At 36.3% G+C, this 22,644-nt stretch overlaps 1 protein-coding gene across 1 annotated transcript in view; it reads left to right on the forward strand.

Annotated features, from left to right (window-relative positions):
• Nucleotides 1-22,644, forward strand: part of Nup75 (nuclear pore complex protein Nup75) — a 125,056-nt gene that overhangs the window by 61,571 nt on the left and 40,841 nt on the right. The window contains exons 6-8 of the mRNA XM_089091303.1: nt 10,094-10,253; nt 16,230-16,339; nt 18,199-18,413. Of these exons, the coding sequence (XP_088947429.1) occupies nt 10,094-10,253; nt 16,230-16,339; nt 18,199-18,413 (485 nt within the window). The remainder of the gene's footprint in view (nt 1-10,093; nt 10,254-16,229; nt 16,340-18,198; nt 18,414-22,644) is intronic.

Here is a 22,644-nt window from a genome sequence, read left to right on the forward strand (position 1 = left end):
ATATATTATATTTTAATATATATTTTATATATATTAATTATTTTTAAATATTTATAAATTTCTTGGCCACTCGAGTACCTAGTCTTTAGCATTCTGACTATTCTAACCCCCCCCCTGCCTACGCCCATGGACTTAAGTATTTACAGATCTACCAATTATTGTCAATGCTTAGCTGATTCACTAGCTGTCTCTTGTCCAACATCTTCCACCGGTCATACTGTATAAGTCAGAGGAATATTATATGATCTTTTTTCTTTCTACCAAATACTTTCTAGATACTGGAATTTCTGTTTCATTCAGACCCACCTAGGCCAAGGTTAAATGTAGAAATAAAGCCTTATAAGATTTTTGGCTGCAAAGTCTTATTCCTTCAATGCATGATCACAAATATAGTCAGGCTAGAGAAACATAGTCAGAATGCTAAAGACTCGGTACTCGAGTGGCCAAGAAATTCCTATCTATCTGCTGCCACAAAAAAAAGTTGATGGGCTAACATTCTCCTCTACTTAATTTTTACTTCTCTAAGCCTATCAAGCACAAAATCACTTTCCAGAAACTTTGTGTGGCCAATTTAAACTTTTCTGACTCAAATTAAAGGACATATCGCAGTACTTTCGGCTTTTCTACTACTTTTGGATCTGTAGGGATCCTTGCATTTCCCTGAAACCTCTATTTTTGCTGCTTTTGTGTAAAGTCAAATTTTGCATCCAGCGATTTTGACGTTTGAGCTATCGTGATTTCGAGTTCGCAGAATCGCAACCTAATAGGTATTTTCTGTATTGGAGAACAGAAACTTCTCCAGAAAGAAAGAGCACTGCATATGCATCATAATTCATGATTAGAAGTATAATATACTGCAGACCCCCTAAATCATAAAATCTAATGCTAGTCTATTTATATGGACATTTTATAGAAAGAAATTTAAAAGATTCTCAAAAGTTCTGACTAAAGATTTTTCTTGTTACCTCCTCTCTACCTAAAAAACTTATCCTTGAAATTAAAAAAAGAGGTCATCTTACAATATGTCTGGAAATGGGTGGTGGGAGGTAGAAAAGCCCACACAAATTCATGTTACCAGAATGCTTTTCTAAAATTATTCCAACCATCTTCCACATTGTCAACTTTTAAACTCTCAAGTTTGGTATTCAACTGTTCCTGGAAAGCTTGTTTCAAATTCTCATCCTGGAGTCTACCAACATCATAACTTCCTGGGAGGTAGTTACCCTTCCGAGACTTCAGCTTTAAATTAACCCTAGACACTACTAGATGGTGGTATTTACTTTTAACATCAATAACAGCACTGCTATATACCCTAGCATATTGTATTGATCCTGTCAGTCGGTAATTTAAAAAAAAAAAAAAAAAAAAAAAAAAAAAAATGATTTGGTTGAAGCAAATTCTGCCATCAACCCCCAGCCCATTATGTATACAACCCCAATGGACATTGTGGCTTGATGAAATGCTTCCAATTACTTGATTTTACTTCAAGTCAGGAAATGGAAAATGGGGCTAGGTCAGGAAAAGGAAATTTTAAGTAGACTAAAGATAGGCTTTGTAAAGATAGACTAGTCTAGGCCTAGTAATAGCAAAACATATTTTTAGCTCTAATATTTATTAAAGGGGAGAAATCAGATAAAAAAAAAAGGAAATATACCATTAGATTTTCTATTTCCTTGTCTATTCCCCCACAAAGCCAGATACACCTTTAGGCTTAACAAAACAGTTTGATTTTTCTTTAAACTAGCTTTATTTGGTAATACACATCAGCTGCTGATGAAGAACTGGGTATATTATCCAAGCACCCCTGGTGTTTGGATAATCACTAACTTTGGACAAACAAACGAGCATAATTTGATTCAAATAGAGCCTACATTTCCAAGCAAGCTCTTAGTCTTGCATATGTATAGATTTAGATTACCTTGTTGTGATTAGCTCAATGTGATCTCAGAAACTTTTTTATACTGAAAATTAAGCTTAAAGAAAAGTTAGCAAACCCTAGTAGCATATTTTTCTTTACAGCACATGTCTGGGATTGAATCTATTTCTGTTTGAGTGGCTTTGTATCCTACAAGGCATATAGGATCATGTGTTTAAGATTGGGCAGTATTTTCTTGAATTTGACTAAGCTATGCTTAAACTAAATTGTGTATTTGCCATTAGACTCTACTATTAACTATCAATGCATTCAAAACATTCAGCAATCCATATGGCTAAAATAATCAGCCTAATCAAATAGCCTAGGCTAGCCTACTTGTTCAAGAAAATTAGGAGAAACCTAATAAGTTAGGCCTATGCATGGTAACCTAACAAAGATCAATTTTATAGGTGGTATAATACAATAGTTCAGTAGTTAACAAAATAAAGTTAAGCTTCTTGGGAATAGCACCATCAGCGAGGGGAAAAACTCTACTTTGAGATTCAGATCCCTGTTTAAACTTATTCCACTTATATATATACAGAATAAGTAGAATGCCGTACGCTTTTTACTTACCTTTTCTGAGTTTAACTTTGCCCGAGGCATTGCACGGGGCACTGACCTGAGAGATTTAAGTCTCCTCTTGACGGTGGCGTCAGTTGAGACTACTTTCAATACTTCCTGCAAGGTTAAAGCACGTTTAAAATTCGAATTCGCCGCTAGACTCCAATTTTCAAAAGTTAAATCCGGAACGAAAAAATGGTTTCTACAGTGTAATACCGCAAATCCAGAGGGACCTAGCAAAAACAGAGAATATTCGTGATCCTGTACAGAAAAAAAAAGTAGACTATCAGCCAAAATCGTTGAAAATCTCTTTTTAATAAAAAATCCCGGCTTTTAGCAAAAATCCCGGTTTTTAGCAAAAAATCCCGGTTTTTATTAAAGAAATCCCGAAAGTCCCGGACACACAAAAAATCCCTGACTGCAAAAAAAAATCCCGGAACACCGAGATTAATCCCGGACAATGGCAACGCTGCTTAAAGGTCATAGAACCCTAATGAAAATAACACTATCAGTTTCAACGTATCAGAGAACCTTACTGTAGAGGTTTCAAGCTCCTATCTGGAAAAATGTAGAATTTTGTATTTTTTGCCAGAAGAAAGATCATGGACGCGTGTTTGTTTTTTTTTTTCCCCGGGAGTGATCGTGTCAATCCAGTGGTCCTAGAATATCGTGGAAGGGCTCATTGAAGCGGAAATTAAAAGTTCTAGTGCCCTTTTCAAGTGACCAAAAGAAATGGAGGGCAACTAGGCCCCCTCGGACGCTCATTTTTCCCATGGTCACCCAATCAAAATTTTGAGACAGCCATTTTGTTCCGCATGGTCGAAAATATAGTACCTATGTCTTTTAGGATAACTTAATCCCCCAAAGTCCCCGGGGGAGGGCTGAAAGTTATGGACTTTACCCATTGTTTACATATAGTGTTGTTTATTGGGAAATATAAATATGTTTTCAGGGGGGATTTGTTTGCTGGTAGTGGGGGGGATCGGGGGTTATGTGGGAGGATCTTTCCCTGGGGGAAGGGACATTGCTATGAAGGGGGCGCTGGATTTTCCAGCATTGTTTAAAAAAGCAATCAGAAATTAAATTAAAAAAGAAGTTTTTCAACTGAAAGTATGGAGCAACAGGAAGTTACCTAGTATCACAGCTGGACAATCTGATAACTCAAAATTTTTTTTCATACTAGATTATTATTGGTCTTAAGTATCTAGTGTGGAATTTCGATTCAAACCCCTTTAATAGCCAGTGCCGTCCTTTGGGGGTGCCAAGTGGTGCTACCGCACTGGGCCTCGCGCTAACAGGGCCAAATATGTTATGAATTACAATCACATGAGTGATTTTGTGACTTCATGAGGGGACTCACAGAAAAAACCGTGGAATGTACGACTTGAGTTCCCAAATTTGCGCTCCCCTTTTATATTAAGCGGGGCCAGCGGTTTTAAAACTGTCAAAACCCTCCTTCGTTAGACACCCTTTTGGCCCTAAACCGCAACTTTCCTGCTGAACCCTAGGAATCACATTGGTAACAGTCCCGCTAGAGACTACATTATTATTGCTCCCGCTATATTACGACCATAACGTCAGGCCCCGCGTAGTGCCGGCTGCACAAGGCCTTGCGCACCACTAAGGCCGCGTCTCCCAATACCCCAGTTGTATATCTGATTTCAGTGAACTTTATGAAAAGAAAGGGGTGATTTTGTAGAAACAAATCTTTAAGTTGGAATCCTGTTTAAATTCTCTACATGCTATCCTTCAGTCTAGTATCAGGTTATTTGATAATGCTATCGGAATCGAGTCAGACTTCAAATTTAAATTTATTTAGCTTTTGTATTTAGTTCTGAAAATGCTGAGTTTATGCGATTCCCATAGCTTTACGACACAATTTTACACATTATATTATCAATTTTTGAAACTTTTTTTAAAGTAATTTTGTAATCCCCCTCTCTCTTTCTCTCTCTCCCTTAGAGAAGCTAGATATCTTGGGTCTAAAAATAATATTACTGTCTACGCTTAGTGTCTCCAAAGGGGGGTAATCTTGTGGAGAAACTTCTCAACGTTAGGAATCATTTTAGGTTTTTTCTTCTGAAATATGAGTTATAAGCTAAAATTACAAAAAACCACGGTACTTGTCTATTATATAAAACACACTCGAGAATTGAAATTTGGTGACTGCTTGAAATAAAACAAATATGATGAAAATACAATGCTTTAGTAACAAAACCTAACAAAACCTAACCTAACCAAAATACCAACTAAATATTAAACTAAAATAACAGCTATTATTTGGTTTCTCAACAAGCCGAAGGTTATTGTCTGGTATAGACAGCTTGAAAAACCGGGTAATCGCAACACAAGTTCTCGAGTGTGCTTTATATTTTAGACAAGTACCAAAACCATATATAATTGACTCGGGCGCATTCAAGATTGTTGTTTGGGGGGCTGAAATATTTTTTGGAGGAGGGAAGTTACAAAAACTTTCAAATTGATTTTGTAAAAATTGATGTTACATTTTTGCGAGTAAGCCAAAACAAACTGGCCGAAGGAGTGGTAAAAACCCGGTAAATCTCCCCATTTGGATGTGGCCTTGATCATTAATAAAACTTTGCTTTTTAGTCGACAAACGTGACTTTGATGCAGCCCTGGTATAAAATGTCGCAATATCGTCTATGCTTGTCTCCTTAGGAAGTAAACAAGTTTTTACGATACAAAGGTGGATTTTCCATTTTCAAAAATAATTTCAGATTGAAAAAAAATATTCTGCCACTGAAATACGTGTGGTCAATCCCTCTTTACCACATTGCTTGGGATCAGTACTTCTAAATCTAGATATTAGGTTTCTGCTTCTAAAATACGAGTTAGACGCTAAAATAAAGAAAAACTATACGAGATTTACAATGGTGCATCCAGGTTTGTTGTTAGGGGGGGGGATGAGAGTATTTTTCGGGGGGGGAGGAGTTACAAAAAAATGAGTATATAACAATTTTTTTACTTTTTTGCGAGTAGGACAAAAATTTAATGGGGGCAGAGATTCAAACGCTGTAATTCCCCCCGCTTGGATACGGCCTTGGTCATTAATGAAATTCGGCTTTTTTGTTGACAAACGTGACTCTGATGCGTCCCAGGCATAACATGTCGCAATATCGTCTATGCTTGTCTTCTTATGAAGTAAACAATTTTTTACTATACAAAGGTGATTTTTGAATTTTCGAAAATGATTTGAGATGAATAAAAAAATTCTCCCACTGAAACGACATGCGGTCAATCCCTCTTTAACACATTGTTTGAGGTCTGCACTTCTAAATCTAGATATTTCTAAAAAGCAATGATCTGTTTCTGGCGTTCTGGTACGAATGTTTCAACAAATACTTTTTTGCAATAAGAACCCTATCACCCCCAAAAAAGCTAGGCAACAATATGGTACAAGCTTAACTGACGGGGAAAACAACCTAGTGGTTATTGACTTAAAAATAGCATTTCAAATTTCAATTACTTTCGTTCTGGTACGTATGTAAATAAAATATTTCATGTTACAAAAGGAAACGATTTTCGAATTGCAGAAAAATGTTTTCTCCGGTTAAAAACTCGAGAGAGAAAAAACACGTTAGTACTTTTCTGTTATAGCAGCCCCACTCAAGAAGTAAAGTTAGGCAGTTCCTAAAAAAAACAAAAACGGGATGGAAATATAATGCTTTACAAACACATTTGGCTATATGTTTACACACTAGGGGGTGGGGTTAAGATATAGCGGGTCTGCATGCAAAATGTATTACCTGCAATTACTCTGCATATTATGAAATAAGAATTGTTTTCTAATTTCACATTATCCAAATACTTTAGCCCCCCCCCTAATATGCAAATCTATAGCCCAAATTACATAACTCTCATGTATTCTGTCACCCGCCACTTTTTTTTCATTGAGTATAAGCTAATTGTCTTTTAATACAGACACAAGACTAACCGGTTCTAGGTTTGTTCTTGAATTTTACATAGCGTAATTCTTGAGTGGGATCAAGCTTTATTTAAATTAAACCCATTTTTATCTTTTTCATTTTTGTAAATGAAAAGGCAGTGTGGTCTAAGAAATAATTTTCTTTCTTTAGAAAGAAATTTTTTGATCACCCCAGAGATGGCTAGCCTACTCGAGTCAACTATATCGCGCAAGCATCCGCGAGGGGGAAAAACTGGCAATTTGATTTTAAAATAAGCATTTCATATTTACAGCTAAACAAGTAAAATATACCAGGCACTAGAAACTCCTGATCCTTCATTTCTTTCTTTTTTTCAATCTTACTTCAAAATATACCTTATCCAAAAGTCGCCGGCTCTTATATCATAGTCAAATCTCCGCTAATATTTCGTACTTTGGCGAAATGTCAAGTCTAGACGTTAAACGAGAATGAATTTCATTGGTTGGCATGGGTTCGCCCTATATCTTACTTTTGACCAATAAACTGTACCGGGTGAAACCTATAGAACATGATCAAAGTTGCAAATAGCGCCACCATAGCGGAAAAATATGAATGGGCCCGAATCCAAACGTAAACGTTAAATATCCGATCGTTTTGAAATAATGCCGGGAAATCCGGCTCTCTCCATGAATAATTCCTGTACTTGTGTATTATACGCCACTCACTCAAGTTTACCACGTGAAAAACTCGAGAAAAAAAAGGTTTCTAAAAATTAGTTTCTTCGTTACTTTAGAAACAAAATCGGGCTATATATTTATACATTTTAGGGGGGGGGGGTAAAGTGTAGCTGGTCTGCATGCAAAATGTGTTAGGTATAATTATTCTGCATACTATGAAGTAAGAATTGTTTTCTAACTTGAAACTGTCCAAATACTTTACTCCCCCTCTTATGTGCAAATATAGAACCTAAATTATATATTTCCCATCTGTTCTGCCAACTTGCTGTGTCTCTTCTCAGGAAAAGTTAAAAGGAGTAAACAAAGAAATCAGTTTGTTCTTGCGTTTTAGACAGCGTAAACTTGAGTGAGTGGAGTATAATACGCAAGTGCCAAAATTCCTTCCCCCTACAGAAAAAAACACAAAACAAAACTCAAATAAAATTCTCTAACTTGAAAAGCCTTATTTTCCACGGGGGGTATTTTCCGAGGGGGGGGGGTATATTTTCTGCGGAGGGGGTTATTTTCTACGGAGGGTATTTTCCGTGGGCCATTTTACTCGGAGTAGGGGGGGGTGTATTTTCCGGGAGCGGGGGGGTAAGCGCCGGCCACCATAACTGGCAACCCTTGTTCCTAGGCTCTGGAGGCTTGTATCAACCTTGGAGGTATTGTTATATGCTATTTGGACGATTTTGAACGAAATGGCTATCTCAAAATTTTGGTCGGACGTATTTGGGGAAAACAGGGTATGGGGGGCCTAGTTGCCTTCCAATCACTTATGACTCTTAAAAAGGGCACTAGAACTTTCTATTTTCAATCGAAGGAGCTCCTTTCAAAGTTTCTACGACAACTCCTTTGGTATGAAGTGCCTTGGTAAACAAACAAAATTGTGCCCACATCGCTCTTTACTTAGGCAGCGTTATAGCGCTGCCTATGATCTTCTCTATAAGCAAAGTGAGGACATGTTGGCAGTCTCGGCAAATTTCTTTTTACGGTTTGAAATAGTTGAACACGGTGAGTGACTATTTTTTGGATTACATCTACTGATTTAGCGTCCAGATGGTAAATGGTTATCACATGAAGTTTCCTAATAAATATTGCTGCCGAAAAAATGTCTTGGTTAAGCTAATAGTTATTTGACATGCTCTAACGGGTAATCATTCTTTCCTCAGCTGGGGCACGGATAGTTTAAAACGTATGGAAAAGAGAAAAACTCAAGTTCGTGTCTGAGAGAGAGAGAGAAAAAAAAAAAATAGACGGCGTCTAGTTATATCCGTCGAAATCTCGAAGTATTTACAAATTGCTGAATAAAAATATTAATTGCATGTTTTATCTTCGTAAGTTTAGTCTTAAGCATTGTTGCCAAATTGGAGACACTAATCTTCTCGCGTACCCTCCAAAGTCCTTGATCCATATTTAGTCAGTAACATAGTCAGGACATAGGGTTTCATGGGTTTTAGGGGACATAGGTTTTCCCTCGATTGTAGGAATTCCTAACGCTTTTTTTGGTACAGGTTCTAAAAATTTTATTCCGGTTTTCTGAGAAAGAAATGCCAAAGTGGATTCAGTTTTAAATGGGAAAGATTTTGCTTCCCCAGAAAGGGTAGCCTATATCTCAAGAATATGTTTGTTGAAAATGATTGCTTGTTTTACGTGATCTTAGGCCTGCATAGTTCCCCAAAAAATACGCAAATCCTCTTGTCTACTCTTCAAAGTCCTTGATGTATATTTAGAAAATAAGCATGGGTCAATTACCCCCCCCCTCGAGTATTTTTTAACCTTCTTTTAAATTTAGTTTGTAGCGAGAAAGAAATGTGCAAGTGAGCAATCCAAACACTTTGTCACTATCTAGTGATAATCTAATTTTGTCGCTTTTAACATCCGTCGAGAATTACAAACCTCCTTATACGTTTCCAAACGAGAATTTCACGTTTTATGTTTAACGTGTACATATAACGTGTTTACGTTTTCGAATTTCACGTTTACGTGTAACGTAAACGTGAAATTCAACGTATAAGGTCAACATAAAAATCGGTAATTGAAGATTCTATTGATTTCTTTTCTCAAGCGGTCAAAAAAGACCAACATTACTGTCTGCTTTGACAACATTGCTTATATTAACACAGACAACAAAGACAACATTGCTTATATTAACACAGACAACAAAGACAACATTGCTTATATTAACACAGACAACAAAGACAACATTGCTTATATTAACACAGACAACAAAGACAACATTGCTTATATTAACACAGACAACAAAGACAACATTGCTTATATTAAACACAAACAATGACGGAATAAATTCTTAGGACGAATAATTTTTTTTATAAAGGTTCGAGCTGGGCGGTACTTCGCAAAATACTATAAAAAAGAAAAAAAAGAGCCTGATCATGTTTGAAAAGTGAGTCTGCCATCTCTTGTTATTGTAACCCCCTAGGAGTATAACCTTTTCGAATAAGCTCTATAAAGAAGTTCTATTTCATCATTATTTTGCTATATATTTGAAATTGTTTTGATGAAATATTGTAATTGAATGAATTATAATAACACTGACAGGGCCGTGTCTAGGATTCTTTTTTTTGGGGGGGGGGGTACAAAATTTTTTTTCGGGGGGGGAGGGGTTACAAAAAACTTTAAAAAACGCTTCAAAAATTTGTTTATATTGATTTTTGTTAAATTTTGACTAGTCTGTCAAACATTGTTTTTTTTTGGGGGGGGGCTCCAACCCCCTAACCCCCCTGTATATGGCCTCGAGCATTGGTTCCTCTGGCAATGCTTTGCTTATTTCTATTTTAGATTAGAAAATAATCAATTTAGTGAGGAAATAGATAATTCGGTAGGATAAGACACAAAATCAATGATTTTGTATCGATTGTAATTTTATCCATTTTCAGCTATCCAATATAGTTATGAATTTATTGATAAAGTATTACAAAATTATTGCAACGCCTGTTTCTCTGTGAATATTGTGCTTATTTCTATTTTAGGTACGAATATATGGTGTTTAAGCTTTTATACACGGATCCAATTGTGAAGTTGCGAGAAATAGGGATTGTAGCAGAAAAATGCAGAAATGAATATCAACAAGACGTTGAGACACTTATGGACCGTATAATCCTTGCAGCTTTTGAGGGTGATAATCACCAGGTAATTAGATAGCTCAGTATACCGTAGAGGCAGTTCTATCTTTTTGGCATGGAACTTATAGTTACAATAGCAGACGATGTCAGGCGTTACTACGTGAATGGAACGCTTATGATAGCTTTTAATTGGAACTCGAAAGCCTGGACGCAAAGCATGCGGAATCCTTCAATGCTTATATTGAAAGTAAGGGTCTTTGAAAATATTTGAAATTGAAAAAAAACGTTCAAGGACTTCTTAAAATAAGGTGAACCTTCTGAAAAACTGTTTATCATTGGACTGTTAGTTGTAATGGTACACAATGTCGCGAGTTACTATATAGATAATACGCTTCTAGTAGCTTCTAATTCCAATTCAAGAGACTAGAAGCAAAAGCAAGTGTAAATCCTTTAACACTTAAAATTGGAAGTTAAGCCATTTGAAAATATTGAGATTGAAAAAAAAAGTTGAAAATTCTCTCTTAAAAACAGAACCTTCTGAGGCAACCTTTTGCCATTACACTTTAAGTTGCCCTAATAATTGATGTCGTGAGTTACTAATGGGATGAATTTCTATGGTAGCTTTTGATTGTAACTCAGAAGATTAGAATCAAAAGTAAGTGTGAATCCTTCAATACCTACAATTGAAAGTTAGTTTTTTTTGAAAGTATGTGAAATTGAAAGTACGGTGAAAGTTCTCTTTAAAAAAGAGAGCTTTCTGAGACAAGCTTCTGATTTTCTATCACGAGTTGCAATGGGGAAGGAACGTATATGATAGCTTTTAAATTCAGCTCAATAGGCCAAAAGCAAGTGTAGATCTCTCAATACTTAAAATTGAAAGTTACGCTCTTTCAAAATATTTGTAACTGGAAAACACGATGAAAGCTCTCTTTAAAAAGAGAGTCTTTTGAGACAATCTTACAAGTTTTGTCACGAGTTACTATGGAGATGGACGAGCGAAAAATATTCGAAACTTCTCTACAAAAAAAAAGTTTAGACATCGGACATCGGTTTAGACCTCTGTCGCAGAAATATTTCACCGAAATATTCAACCTTTTTTAATTTGACAACACTTTTTTTTTTGTTCGTGAAAATTCAAACATGAACATTCTTTTGATTCTCTAAGACTACTACACCTTCAAACGAAAGCAACACTTTCTTTAGCTGTTCGATGCTTAAGAAGGATACCTTGGATGTGAAGGAAGGTTTGTTTTGTGAGGAAGAATTAGTGACAGTACTAAAAGGATAAAAAAAATTATTAAGGCTCCATGTGCTGACATTGTGGTAAATGAGTTTCTTAAATATGATGTCTCTGAAGTCAGAAATAAGTTACTGAAGATTATGATTATGATTTTTGAAAAATGGGAAGTACCTAGCGATTTTAGGAAAACCTTAATTAAACCACTGTATAAGAAAGGTGATAAGAGTGAGTGTGGGAATTATCGGAGCATTGGTCTGGTCTCTTCAGGTATCAAATTACTTAAGACATTCTCGGTAGCAATTTAGGTAATAGTTTTGGACATAATTGAAGTGGTTTCTGAGATGGTCAAGTAACGACCTCTTCTTTCTCGATGCATAATAATGTATTAAAATATTAAAATATTTTAATACATTTAATACAATTAAATGTATTACATTAAAAATGTATTAAAATATTTTTAATACAATTAAAAAGATATACCTTTTTTTTGAAGGTGTAGTTGTCTTTGGATTATCAAAGATTAGTAAAAAGAAGCTTATAACATATGGCAAATTATTGCCATAATTAATTGCCATCTTAATACCATATATCTACCTGGGATCCTGTCTATCTGTTCCTGTAGCTGTAAGTAAAATTTATCTGAGCCACTACTGCCTCCATCAGTTGGTTTTACAGGGGCATATACTACTGTGATGTATACCCTGCACTTTTCAGTCATAAAATCAGCGACTAGCATTCTATTATTATTTTATTCATTTTATTTAATTTTATTAATTTTATTAACTAATAACTTCCCAGCCTAAACAAGATTTGGTAGCTTCCTTATAAATCATGAGCCCTACTCCTTGCCTATGCAAACCCATCCTTCCTGCCTGAGATAATAAATTCTATATAATCTAATGTCATGTTTCCTACCTCTGGGATATGAATTTCTTAAACTCCTAATAAGTCCAGTTCAAAGCGTTTAAATTCGTCTGTCAGAATGTCGATACGATGGTAGTTTTTTTTAACGTCGTAACATTCTAAGTTGTATTTTCCATATTATTTAAATGATTGAAATTATTATTACCTCAGGAAAAGCTATTGTCCCAGAACCAGTGCAGGACGGGCACTAACTTCTAACTTCTCAAGTTAAGCTTAAGATTAGCAGAAATAAAAATCTATAGCAATTCATACTCAAACGACCAAGAATTACTATTAAAGAATACATGAAACCCAAAACGAACAGAAATTAATGAATGATTATGTGAAACATGCAGATAATAGATACTGATATAGATGAATGAAAATATGCTAAAACGAGTAAAAATTGAATTAAATACTCGAGCCAAACTTAAAACGAATAAGAATTACTAAAAACAGGAGTTTGGACTCTTCCCCCTCCCCTAATCTTAGAAGTTCTAAAGCCTATTGCGTCACCATAGCTATGCCCAGCATTGAAATTATACTGGTAAGTTAGAAACGTGGGAGGCACAGACCTTGTAGATTTTAATTATAACCACTATTTATCAACATAAACGTTTGACAAGAATGACAATTTTTAATTATAACCAACTTTTACAACAAAAACGTTGACACACATAACAACGCTTAACAGCAAAAAGGTTGACAAACAGGTCGTCGCTTAAATATAACCAACGTTCATGAACACAAACACTCACAAGCATAACAACCGTTAATTATAACCAACGTTTATCAAACATAAACGTTGACGAATAGAAATCTATTTAATTTTTATAACCAACGTTTATCAACACAAACATCATAGGCAAAGTTTAATTATAACCAACCTTTATCAATATAGACGTTGACAAAAATAACAACGTTTAACTATAACCTACGCTCGTCAACACGTTTGTTTTATCCAACGTTTTATTGAGTTTCCTTTTTTATTTATATATATATATATATATATATATATATATATATATATATATATATATATATATATATATATATATATATATATATATATATATATATATATATATATATATATATATATATATATATATATATATATATATATATATATATATATATATATATATATATATATATATATCCGGAACTAAGAAACAGAGTCTTGATAACAATAGAGACAACAAAAGAATTGAATTTTGATGTTTATTCAAAATATATAAAATTAATCAAATTTAATAGTACCCATCAAAAGACACGAGTCTGACAAAATTTGCCCAATTTTTGAAAAGGGGGAAACACCCCCAAAAGATCAAGTGATCTTAATGAAAATCACTTCGTCAGATTCAGCATACCAGAGAACCCTGCTGTAGAGGTTTCAATCTCCTATGTGCAAAAATGTGGGATTTTGCTTTTTTTTTGCCAGATAAGAGATCATGGATGCGCGTTTATTGTTTTTTTTTCCAGGGGCGATCTTATCTTACCAGTGATCGTAGAAGATCGTGAGAGGATTCATTTAATCGGAAATCGAAAGTTCTAGTTCTCCTTTTAAGTGACGACAAATATTGGAGGGCAGCTAGCCCCCCTCCCACGCTCATTGTTTCCCCAAAGTCACCCGATCAAAGTTATGAGATAGTCATTTTGTTCAGCATAGTCGAAAAATCTAACAACTATGTCTCTTAGGATGACTTAATCCTCTACAGTATCCGGGGGAAAGGCTGCAAGTTAGGAAGTTTGCCTGTTGTTTACATATAGTATTGATTATTGGGAAGTATACAAACATTTTCAGGGGGGAATTGTCTGGTGGGGGTTGGGGGGACTTTTCTGATGGGGGTCGGGGGGTCAAGGGGGGTTAAAGTTGGAGGATCTTTCCATGGAGGAATTTTTTATTGAGGGAGGATTTCCCAGCATTATTTAAAAAACGATCAGAAATTAAATGAAGAAACAAGTTTTTAAACTGAAAGTAAGAAGCAACATCAAAACTTAAAACGAACAGAAATTATTACATATGAAGGGATGACCCCCTCGTCAATACCTCCCTCTTTACGCTAAAGTTTTTTTAGTACTTTTAAAATAGCTATTTATTCTAACTAAAAGGTCTTTGTGATTCAGTAGTCATTCTTAAAGAATTGGGGAAACATTCAAACTTTAGCGTAAAGAGTGAGTTATTGACGAGGGGGTGACCCCTCATATACCTAGTAATTTCTGTTAATTTTAAGTTTTAATGTTGCTTCCTACTTTCAGTTGAAAAAAGTTTTTTTTATTTAATTAACTAATAAAAATAAAGCATTCCGCAGCTTCAATAAAGCAGACAATTCCCTAAATGCCTAAGTTAAAATACCCTTAATTGAGTCCCTCTTATACACAAAATATTTCTAAAAAAGTACATTTTTTTTAATGTGCTATATTTGTTGCCTGGCGTCAAGGCCGTACCCAGAGGGGGTTAGAGGGGTTAGGGGGGTTTGAACCCTCCCCGAAATGTTTGTCTGACTCGTAAAAACGTATCAAAATAAATATAAACAAATTTTGTACCCCCCCCCCCCGAATTTTTTTTTTAGTAAAACCCCCTCCAAAAAAAATCCTGGGTACGGCCTTGCCTGGCGTTGCTCAGGGGTAAAAGCTGCCTGTCTAGCCAACAGGACACCGTCTGTTCGACTCTTTACGACGGTAAGTCTTTTATAACAATTCTGAATTTTAATTCGGAAGTAGCATGTTGCATTGATTTCCAATACGTTGGAAGCTATTCCAACGTATAATTAATCTATAATATAATTAACTATCAACGTATAATAAATCTTGCTCATCCTCCAATAAATATCCCCCCCCCCTCTCACGGAAAATTTCTCTAAAGAAACTTCATCCAACGTAAGTGCACTCCCTCCCCCCTTCCATCAAATTCCCTTCAGACAGTTTATTCCTGGCTGAATATCCCCCTCCCCGTAAAATTTCTTGTAGACAATTCAGTCTGAAATTTCGTGGAAATTTTTTCCCGGAAATCAAAAAACGTGGGAAATAGCCCCCAGAACATCTCCACATGCAAAATTGGGTTCTAGGCGTTACCCCCCCCCCTCCGGAAAATACCCCCGGTATTTTTCGGGGGGAGGGTAAACGCCGGCCACCGCAAAATTGAGTTGGCAAAGAGAATGAAAGATAATTAAAAAGAATTTGTATAGGACTTCTGTCAAATCCTCCCACTGTAAAATTTTCCCTGGCTTCCCCAGGGGAATTTCCCCAGTGTAAAAAGTTCTTCATAGTGACTTAAAATTTCAAACAGTAGAACCAATACGGATTCATAGATGTAGAGACATACACTAAAGGTAGTGTGATTTTCAGCTTGGCAATACTGCGCCAGGGTTTGATCCCAGGCCGTAAGGCTGTGCGACAAACTCGCTGCCTGTCCGTGTAAAAAAGACTCGTTAACTCGAACGTCGACGCCCTATGCGCCATAAGTGTCTCTGGAGGGTCTTAAAAATCTTTTTCCTTGCTATATCTGTTTACGAATTGTAGTAAAGCGTATACCGCCTTTAATCTATAGAATGCATATAAGATAATACTTCTCATTATAAAACATAATTAGCTTCTAACAAGGCACAAAATTCCTTTGATGAATTTATTACTTCTATTTGTAAACTATAATTTGCCTCTAGTAAATCACAAGCTTTTCATAATTTATAGAATATGTACATTTGTAAAACCTAACCTAACTCTAATAAACCGCAAAATTCATTTTTTTTTCTTCTCCACAAAACTTATTGATGGTGTATCAAAACTAATATTTCTTTTAATTTTCATAGAATTTGTATTCACTATTTTATAAATTTTATTTCCATGTTTGACTTATTTATTGTACTTCGAGTTTTGCTTGTAAAATCTCGTTTTAAGGTTTTAAGTGAAATTCAGTCTGCAATGGATAACCTATGGTTCCCAACTCATTTGGCGGACCTTCTACATCATGCCGGCGCATTGAGAGCATACGATTCGAACCAAGACAAGTAAGAAATTTAAGTTATTTTGTAAAGCATTTTAGTTTTGCTATTTAAGAATTAGCGTAGGGTGGGTTAAGACCTACGTGTAAGCAGTGGTGTAATTTAGTCAAAATTCTGGGGGGAGGGGCAAAGTTGTAGCCAATTTTCTCAAATCAAGTGAAAATGACAGTGAAAACTGAACTATATAGTAATAAAAAAGGTAGAGACATGCTAAAGAAAACTGACCCGTTTCTGTGGATGATTGAATTATGCAGGCTTATCTTGGTTTTGACAAGATTTTTGAAGAAACTAAATTTCAGCTGGGGGACCAAACTGGGGTCTGGGAAGAGGGGCAAACCGAGATTTAGGAGAGGCATTAGCACCCATGCTAATGCCTATATATATATATATATATATATATATATATATATATATATATATATATATATATATATATATATATATATATATATATATATATATATATATATATATATATATATATATATATATATATATATATATATATATATATATATATTGTTTCGACATGAAACTTCTCATAATTTCATACTTTAAGCTTGAAGGCACGTGACCAGGTTTCCCGCAGATTGAGCATTTGATTTGCCTTGTGCATGGTGAAGGCGGAGTTGAGGTATGTGACTCTCCGCACTTGAAACACTTCTCGTCATTTCCGCAGATCTTCGCTATATGCCCAAACTGTTGACATCGGTAACACCTTTTAGGCATAAATACATATTTCTCGAGACGGAAGTGGTCGAAGTCTATTTTGAATCCTGCTTCTATTGCATAGTCCAATTCGCTTTGAAAGCACAGTTTAAAGGCCGAGCTGTTTCCTATGCGGCGCACTTCGGAACACTTTGGGTTAGCAGATTGAATATCTTCTTCGTTTACGCTTTGTGGTATTCTTTTCACTATTGCCATGAAGGACCGGATTTTCACCTCAGAAGAAGGCGGATTCTTGCTTTGAGGTTCCAAGGGAAAAGCTAGAGATTGAGCTAGTTTTACAGTGCTCGCCTTGTCTGTTAATCTTATTTTCCACCGTTTTGGTAAAGTGCTTATTTCAGTCACTTTGAATTCGACACCGACACGGTAAATTAAGTCCTTGCGGTCACGGGGACCCATAGCTTTAGGGGGGTTTTTGACGACTACAGAATAAAGTGACTTTTCACCTGAATTTGAATCAGTGCTCAACTGGACTGGAGAGGCTGGCAGGGTTCCGAAGTTCGAATCAAGCAGTAGTTCTAGCTGGTTCTCGATCGTTTTGAGTCGGCGGGAAACGTCGGCTCTCGATTTCGTCGGGTTTAACGGAACGTCGGCGGGATCAGTAATTACAAACATTGGCTCTTGTAAAACCTCCGAGCCAAACTTTTCAAACCCGTCAGCAATTTCTGTAAGGATGGTCTCTTTATTTACGTTGTGCTTGCAACGAACATTCACTTTAAGCGCTTCATGAAGCCTGTTCCAAGCTCCCTGCAGAGCCGTTTTAGTAAAAAAATCACACGCTACGTCAAAGGCATCCTTCAAATATTCCTTGCTATCCCGGCATCTTCGTAAGTAGTTCAGCACAGGATCAACTATGCATTTTCTTGCACACAAAAATTCCGATCCAGATTTGTATTTCGCTTCTCATCAAATTCATTTAATCAACTGGGTCACTGAATTAATTGAGAGGATTATGCTTCAACAAGCCAATTGTCATTACAAAATAATATCCAATTTTAGATGTTTTCACATTGAGATCTAAACAAAGATGATAAATGGGAAGCTGTTATATGTTTTGTTTTCAGGTAGCTGGAGAATAATATAATTATTTACTAACTTTTCAAGTAATAGTAATCAAAACTCTTTCACTTCTTTTTTAGATTCTCGTTCAACCTCCGAGACAGCCTCGTACAAGATTTTGCAACCTCATTGATTTGCCATCACAGTCTTTGGAGTGTCGCTGTTCTGTATCTTGATCATTGTCATTATGGCAAGCATATTCTAGAGTTGGTTATCCCAAGGATCTCTATCCAGTCAGAGAAGAAAGCCAACAAAATTATAGCAATGGCAGAAAAGAGAGGAATGAATGGTGTTGGTATGTATCAAAATAAGTGATTAATGTCCTGGTGGAATATTGGTGTTATGACCATTGCCTTAAGTCGCGTTTCCGGTTTTTCTTTTCAGAAATTTGTGAAGACAGCCCGGGTACGCTGTACATTCTTTTACAGTCAAAGAGCTTACTAACTAGACTGGAAATGTCCGTAGAATCACTGTCAAGGTCTCAGGAAACTTTAAAGACTGTCATGTAATGCTGTACATTCTTTTTAAGTCAAAGAGATTATAATAATAATAATCTGTATTTAAAAGCCAATTAAAGCCATATACAAAAAAACAAATACTAAAGAAAAATTACACTTCATTTGACATCCTTCCCATCAATACAAAATTTCCTACTGCCACAATATAACGGGGAGTCCTAGACCTGATTAACTCACCAAGCAGCCTATCTTCCCCCTCCTGGATAATTAATCCCCTTAAATGAGATAGTTGCTTACACCGGAGGAGGAAATGGCCCAACCCATAATCATTTTCCCCACATCTTAAGCAACTACGCCCGGACTCCGGACCTTCCCTCTTTTTCCTTGCAACCTTAGTATAAATTGGAAGACAATTTGCTCGAATCTGAATCCAAATCCTCAAATATTTAATGAACTATACTCACTAGACTCTAAGTGTCGTTAAAATTACTTTCAAGATCTCAGATAACTGTAAAAACTACCTTGGATTACTTTTCCTTATTTCAGGGTAAAAGAGGTTGTGCTGACTAAACTCCAGATTTAGGATTTGTGGGTTCTCTGTCACAATCACAATGACATCAAACCGTCAGGAGCACGAACGTCAGGAGCAGTACAAAATCCTTCATAATATCGACAAAAAGACCGTCAGAACCTCGAACCATCCTACGATCGAAAATTTTAAAACTATAGTTTTTTGGGGTTTAGGGGGAAAAGGTACCTAGGTTAGGTTACGTATTTAATATATTCTATGCTTTACCCCCCCCCCCCCCGATGTGCAAATATATAACCAAAATTTGTTTCTAAACTATTCTATACTTATTACTATTATATAAACTTATAAATTTTTTTAGATGTTATGACGTTTCGACGTTCTGACGGTTCGATGTTATGACGTTTCATACTTGTGCCTACTACTACTAACAATTCACCGCAGCACCAAGCCGCCAGAGGTCAACACAGCTACGCACGCTCCTCCTCCACCCCAATCTATTCAAAGCCTCCCTTTTTACACCCGCCCACTAAGTTCCCATTTCCTTTAAATCTTTCTTTATGAAGTCCTCCCACCCCAGAAGGGGACGACCTGCTTTCCGTTTAGCCCTAGACGGGGTGGTTTGCCGAAATGGTAGCACCCCAAGAAAATGACGGTCTTGCCTCCGCTAAGTTATTTTCTTGATTAGTCAATCAATCAACAACTATAGATCAATCGTTTTGCTTGATATTCAAATCAACTAACTGTCATTTGTATTATTTGAAAAGTAGTTTTAAAGGTCTGTAGTCCCTAAAAATCTTAGCTTTTTTCATGTTTGGGTCTTAAACAAAGGGATTACATTTGCCTTTCTGCAAACCAAGATTAGAATATTAGAAGCTACAGTGGTCAAATATGGCTCTGAAGCATGGACGCTCCGAAAAGTGGATGAAGATTTGCTAGGTGTTTTCCAGAGAAATCGCTTAAGGATTGTTCTGGGTACCCGGCTGACCGACCGTATTTCAAACAATTGGCTATAATAAAAATGTGGTTCAATACCTCTCTTTAGGGCTATAATGAAAGAAAGGTTGAGGTGGCTAGGGCGCGTTGTGCGGATGAAGGATGACAGATTGCCGAAGATTGTTCTTTTTGGCCAACCGTCTAGGGCTAAACAGAAAGCAGGTTGTCCTCGTGTGGGGTGGGAGGACATCATAAGGAAAGATTTAAAGGAAATGGGAACTTGGTGGACGGGTGTAAAAAGGGAGGCTTTGAATAGATTAGGGTGGAGGGGGAGCGTGCGTAGCTGTGTTGGCCTCAGGCGGCTTGGTGCTGCGGTGAGTTGTTAGTAGTAGTAGTAGTTGACTTTATCTATGCAATGATAAAGAAAAATGGAGGAGGAAGGACAAATCATAAAAGAAGACACATTTTATTTGATATTTTGGCTAAGAATTACCTAGAAATTTAAGAAAAACTAGGATTATGCTCCCCTCCCCCCCTCCTACGTACCTCATTTGCCAGCGTCATGTGTCATACATGTTAAATTGTCAAAATTGTTTGTTCAATCTTACTAGATGTTTGCGTAGAGATGTCTTATTTGCAAATTTGATAAGCACAGCTTGTCCCAAAGGATAAATGGCCCTGTATCTGTTGAAGATTTATATTTAATTAGTCAGTCCTATAAATTAATGAGTGAAAAATATTATAAATATTTATTACTCGTGTTGATTTGTTAGGGAACGTTGAAAGAATTGGAGGAAAGGAATACAATCAGATCTCCACATAGGGTTAACGAGCATGAAAGTACGTATGGCAACATTTCATTTACATCTTGAAAAATTCACGAAGTAAATTGAATGACATAGGTGACAGGCGTACGGGTCTTTAAAGCTGAAAGAGCCATAATTAGTCAATACAGGGGTATTTTACTGCAGATTTTGACCTAGAATTTTTCTAGATAAACTGTAGTTTTCGAAGCTATTTTTTTTTACACTGATTTGTTCAAGTTGCATGGGCTGGACAGACATAGCGTTTTTTAAAGCTAAAAACCTTGTATTTATTCAATATGGTCCGCATTTACGCCAGGTTTCGAACTAGAATTTCTGTCTTGTTTAATAATCATTCTAACGTTTTTTATACCGTTTTTTAAGTTTGAGAGATATTCTCAGTATGTTAGAATATTTGTGACTTGAGATTTGTGAAATTACTTACTACTACTACTACTACTACTAACAACTCACCGCAGCACCAAGCCGCCTGAGGCCAACACAGCTGCGCCCGATCCTCCTCCACCCCAGTTTATTCAAAGCCTCCCTTTTCACACCCGCCCACGAAGTTCCCATTTCCTTTAAATCTTTCTTTATGACGTCCTCCCACCCCAGACGGGGACTACCTGCTTTCCGTTTAGCCCTAGATAGTTGGCCGAAAAGAACAATCTTCGGCAATCTGTCATCCTTCATCCGCACAGCGTGCCCTAGCCACCTCAACCTTTCTTTCATTATAGCCCTAGAGAGCGGTATTTAACCAGATTTTTCGTATAGCCTATTGTTTGAAATACGGTCAGTCAGCCGCCTTACCCAGAACAATCCTTAAGCAATTTCTCTGGAAAACATCTAGCCAATCTTCATCCGCTTTTCGGAGCGTCCATGCTTCAGAGCCATATTTGACCACTGTCATCATTGTAGCTTCTAAGATTCTATTCTTGGTTTGCAGACTTATATTCCTATTCTTCCAAACTTTTTTTTACTGTGAAAAAACACCCTGAGCCTTGGCTATTCTATTTTTAACATCTTCACTGCTCCCATCATCTTTACTAATAACACTACCAAGGTAAGTGAAGCTGCCCACATGATCAATCTTTTCATAACCCAACGTCACCTTTTAATCTTCACTTATTCCTAGCCTTAGTGACTTGGTCTTCCTAACATTAATTTTCAAACCAATTCTAGCACCCTGAACTCGCAAAACCTCTAAAACTTCATTCATTTTGCTCACACTTTCATCTAGGATGCTTAAATCATCAGAATAATCCAAGTCTAGGAGACGTTTTCCTCCCCATTTGATTCCGTGGTCTCCACTTGCCTTTCCTGTGCTCCTTATAACAGAGTCCATCAAAATATTCCGTATACAGGGAGATAGAACACACCCTGCTTTACTCCTGATTTAATAAAAAACCCGCTGCAAACCTCATTCCTTCTTTAACCGCAGCAGTATTATTCTCGTACATAGCACTAATCACTTTAATATGTTTGTCTGGTATACCATACAAGGATAAAACCTTTACTAAAGCTCTTCTTTCAACAGAATCGAACGATTGCTCGTAATCTATAAAACTGAGGACCAAAGGTGTTTGAAAACTCAGGCACTTCTCAATTATTAGCCTAAGAGTGAAAATTTGGTCGACACATCCTCTACCTTTTCTAAAGCCGCACTGCTCTTCTCTTAAAACTTTGTCTACGACATCTCTCAGTCTAAAAAGTTTCATATTACTAAGTAATTTACCACCTACAGAGACCAGACTAATGCCTCAATAATTACCACACTCACCTTAATCACCTTTCAAATAA

This window comes from Artemia sp. Qi Xiang Cuo, chromosome 6 (assembly GCF_049724085.1).
Source record: "Artemia sp. Qi Xiang Cuo chromosome 6, ASM4972408v1, whole genome shotgun sequence".
Lineage (NCBI taxonomy): Eukaryota > Metazoa > Arthropoda > Branchiopoda > Anostraca > Artemiidae > Artemia > Artemia sp. Qi Xiang Cuo.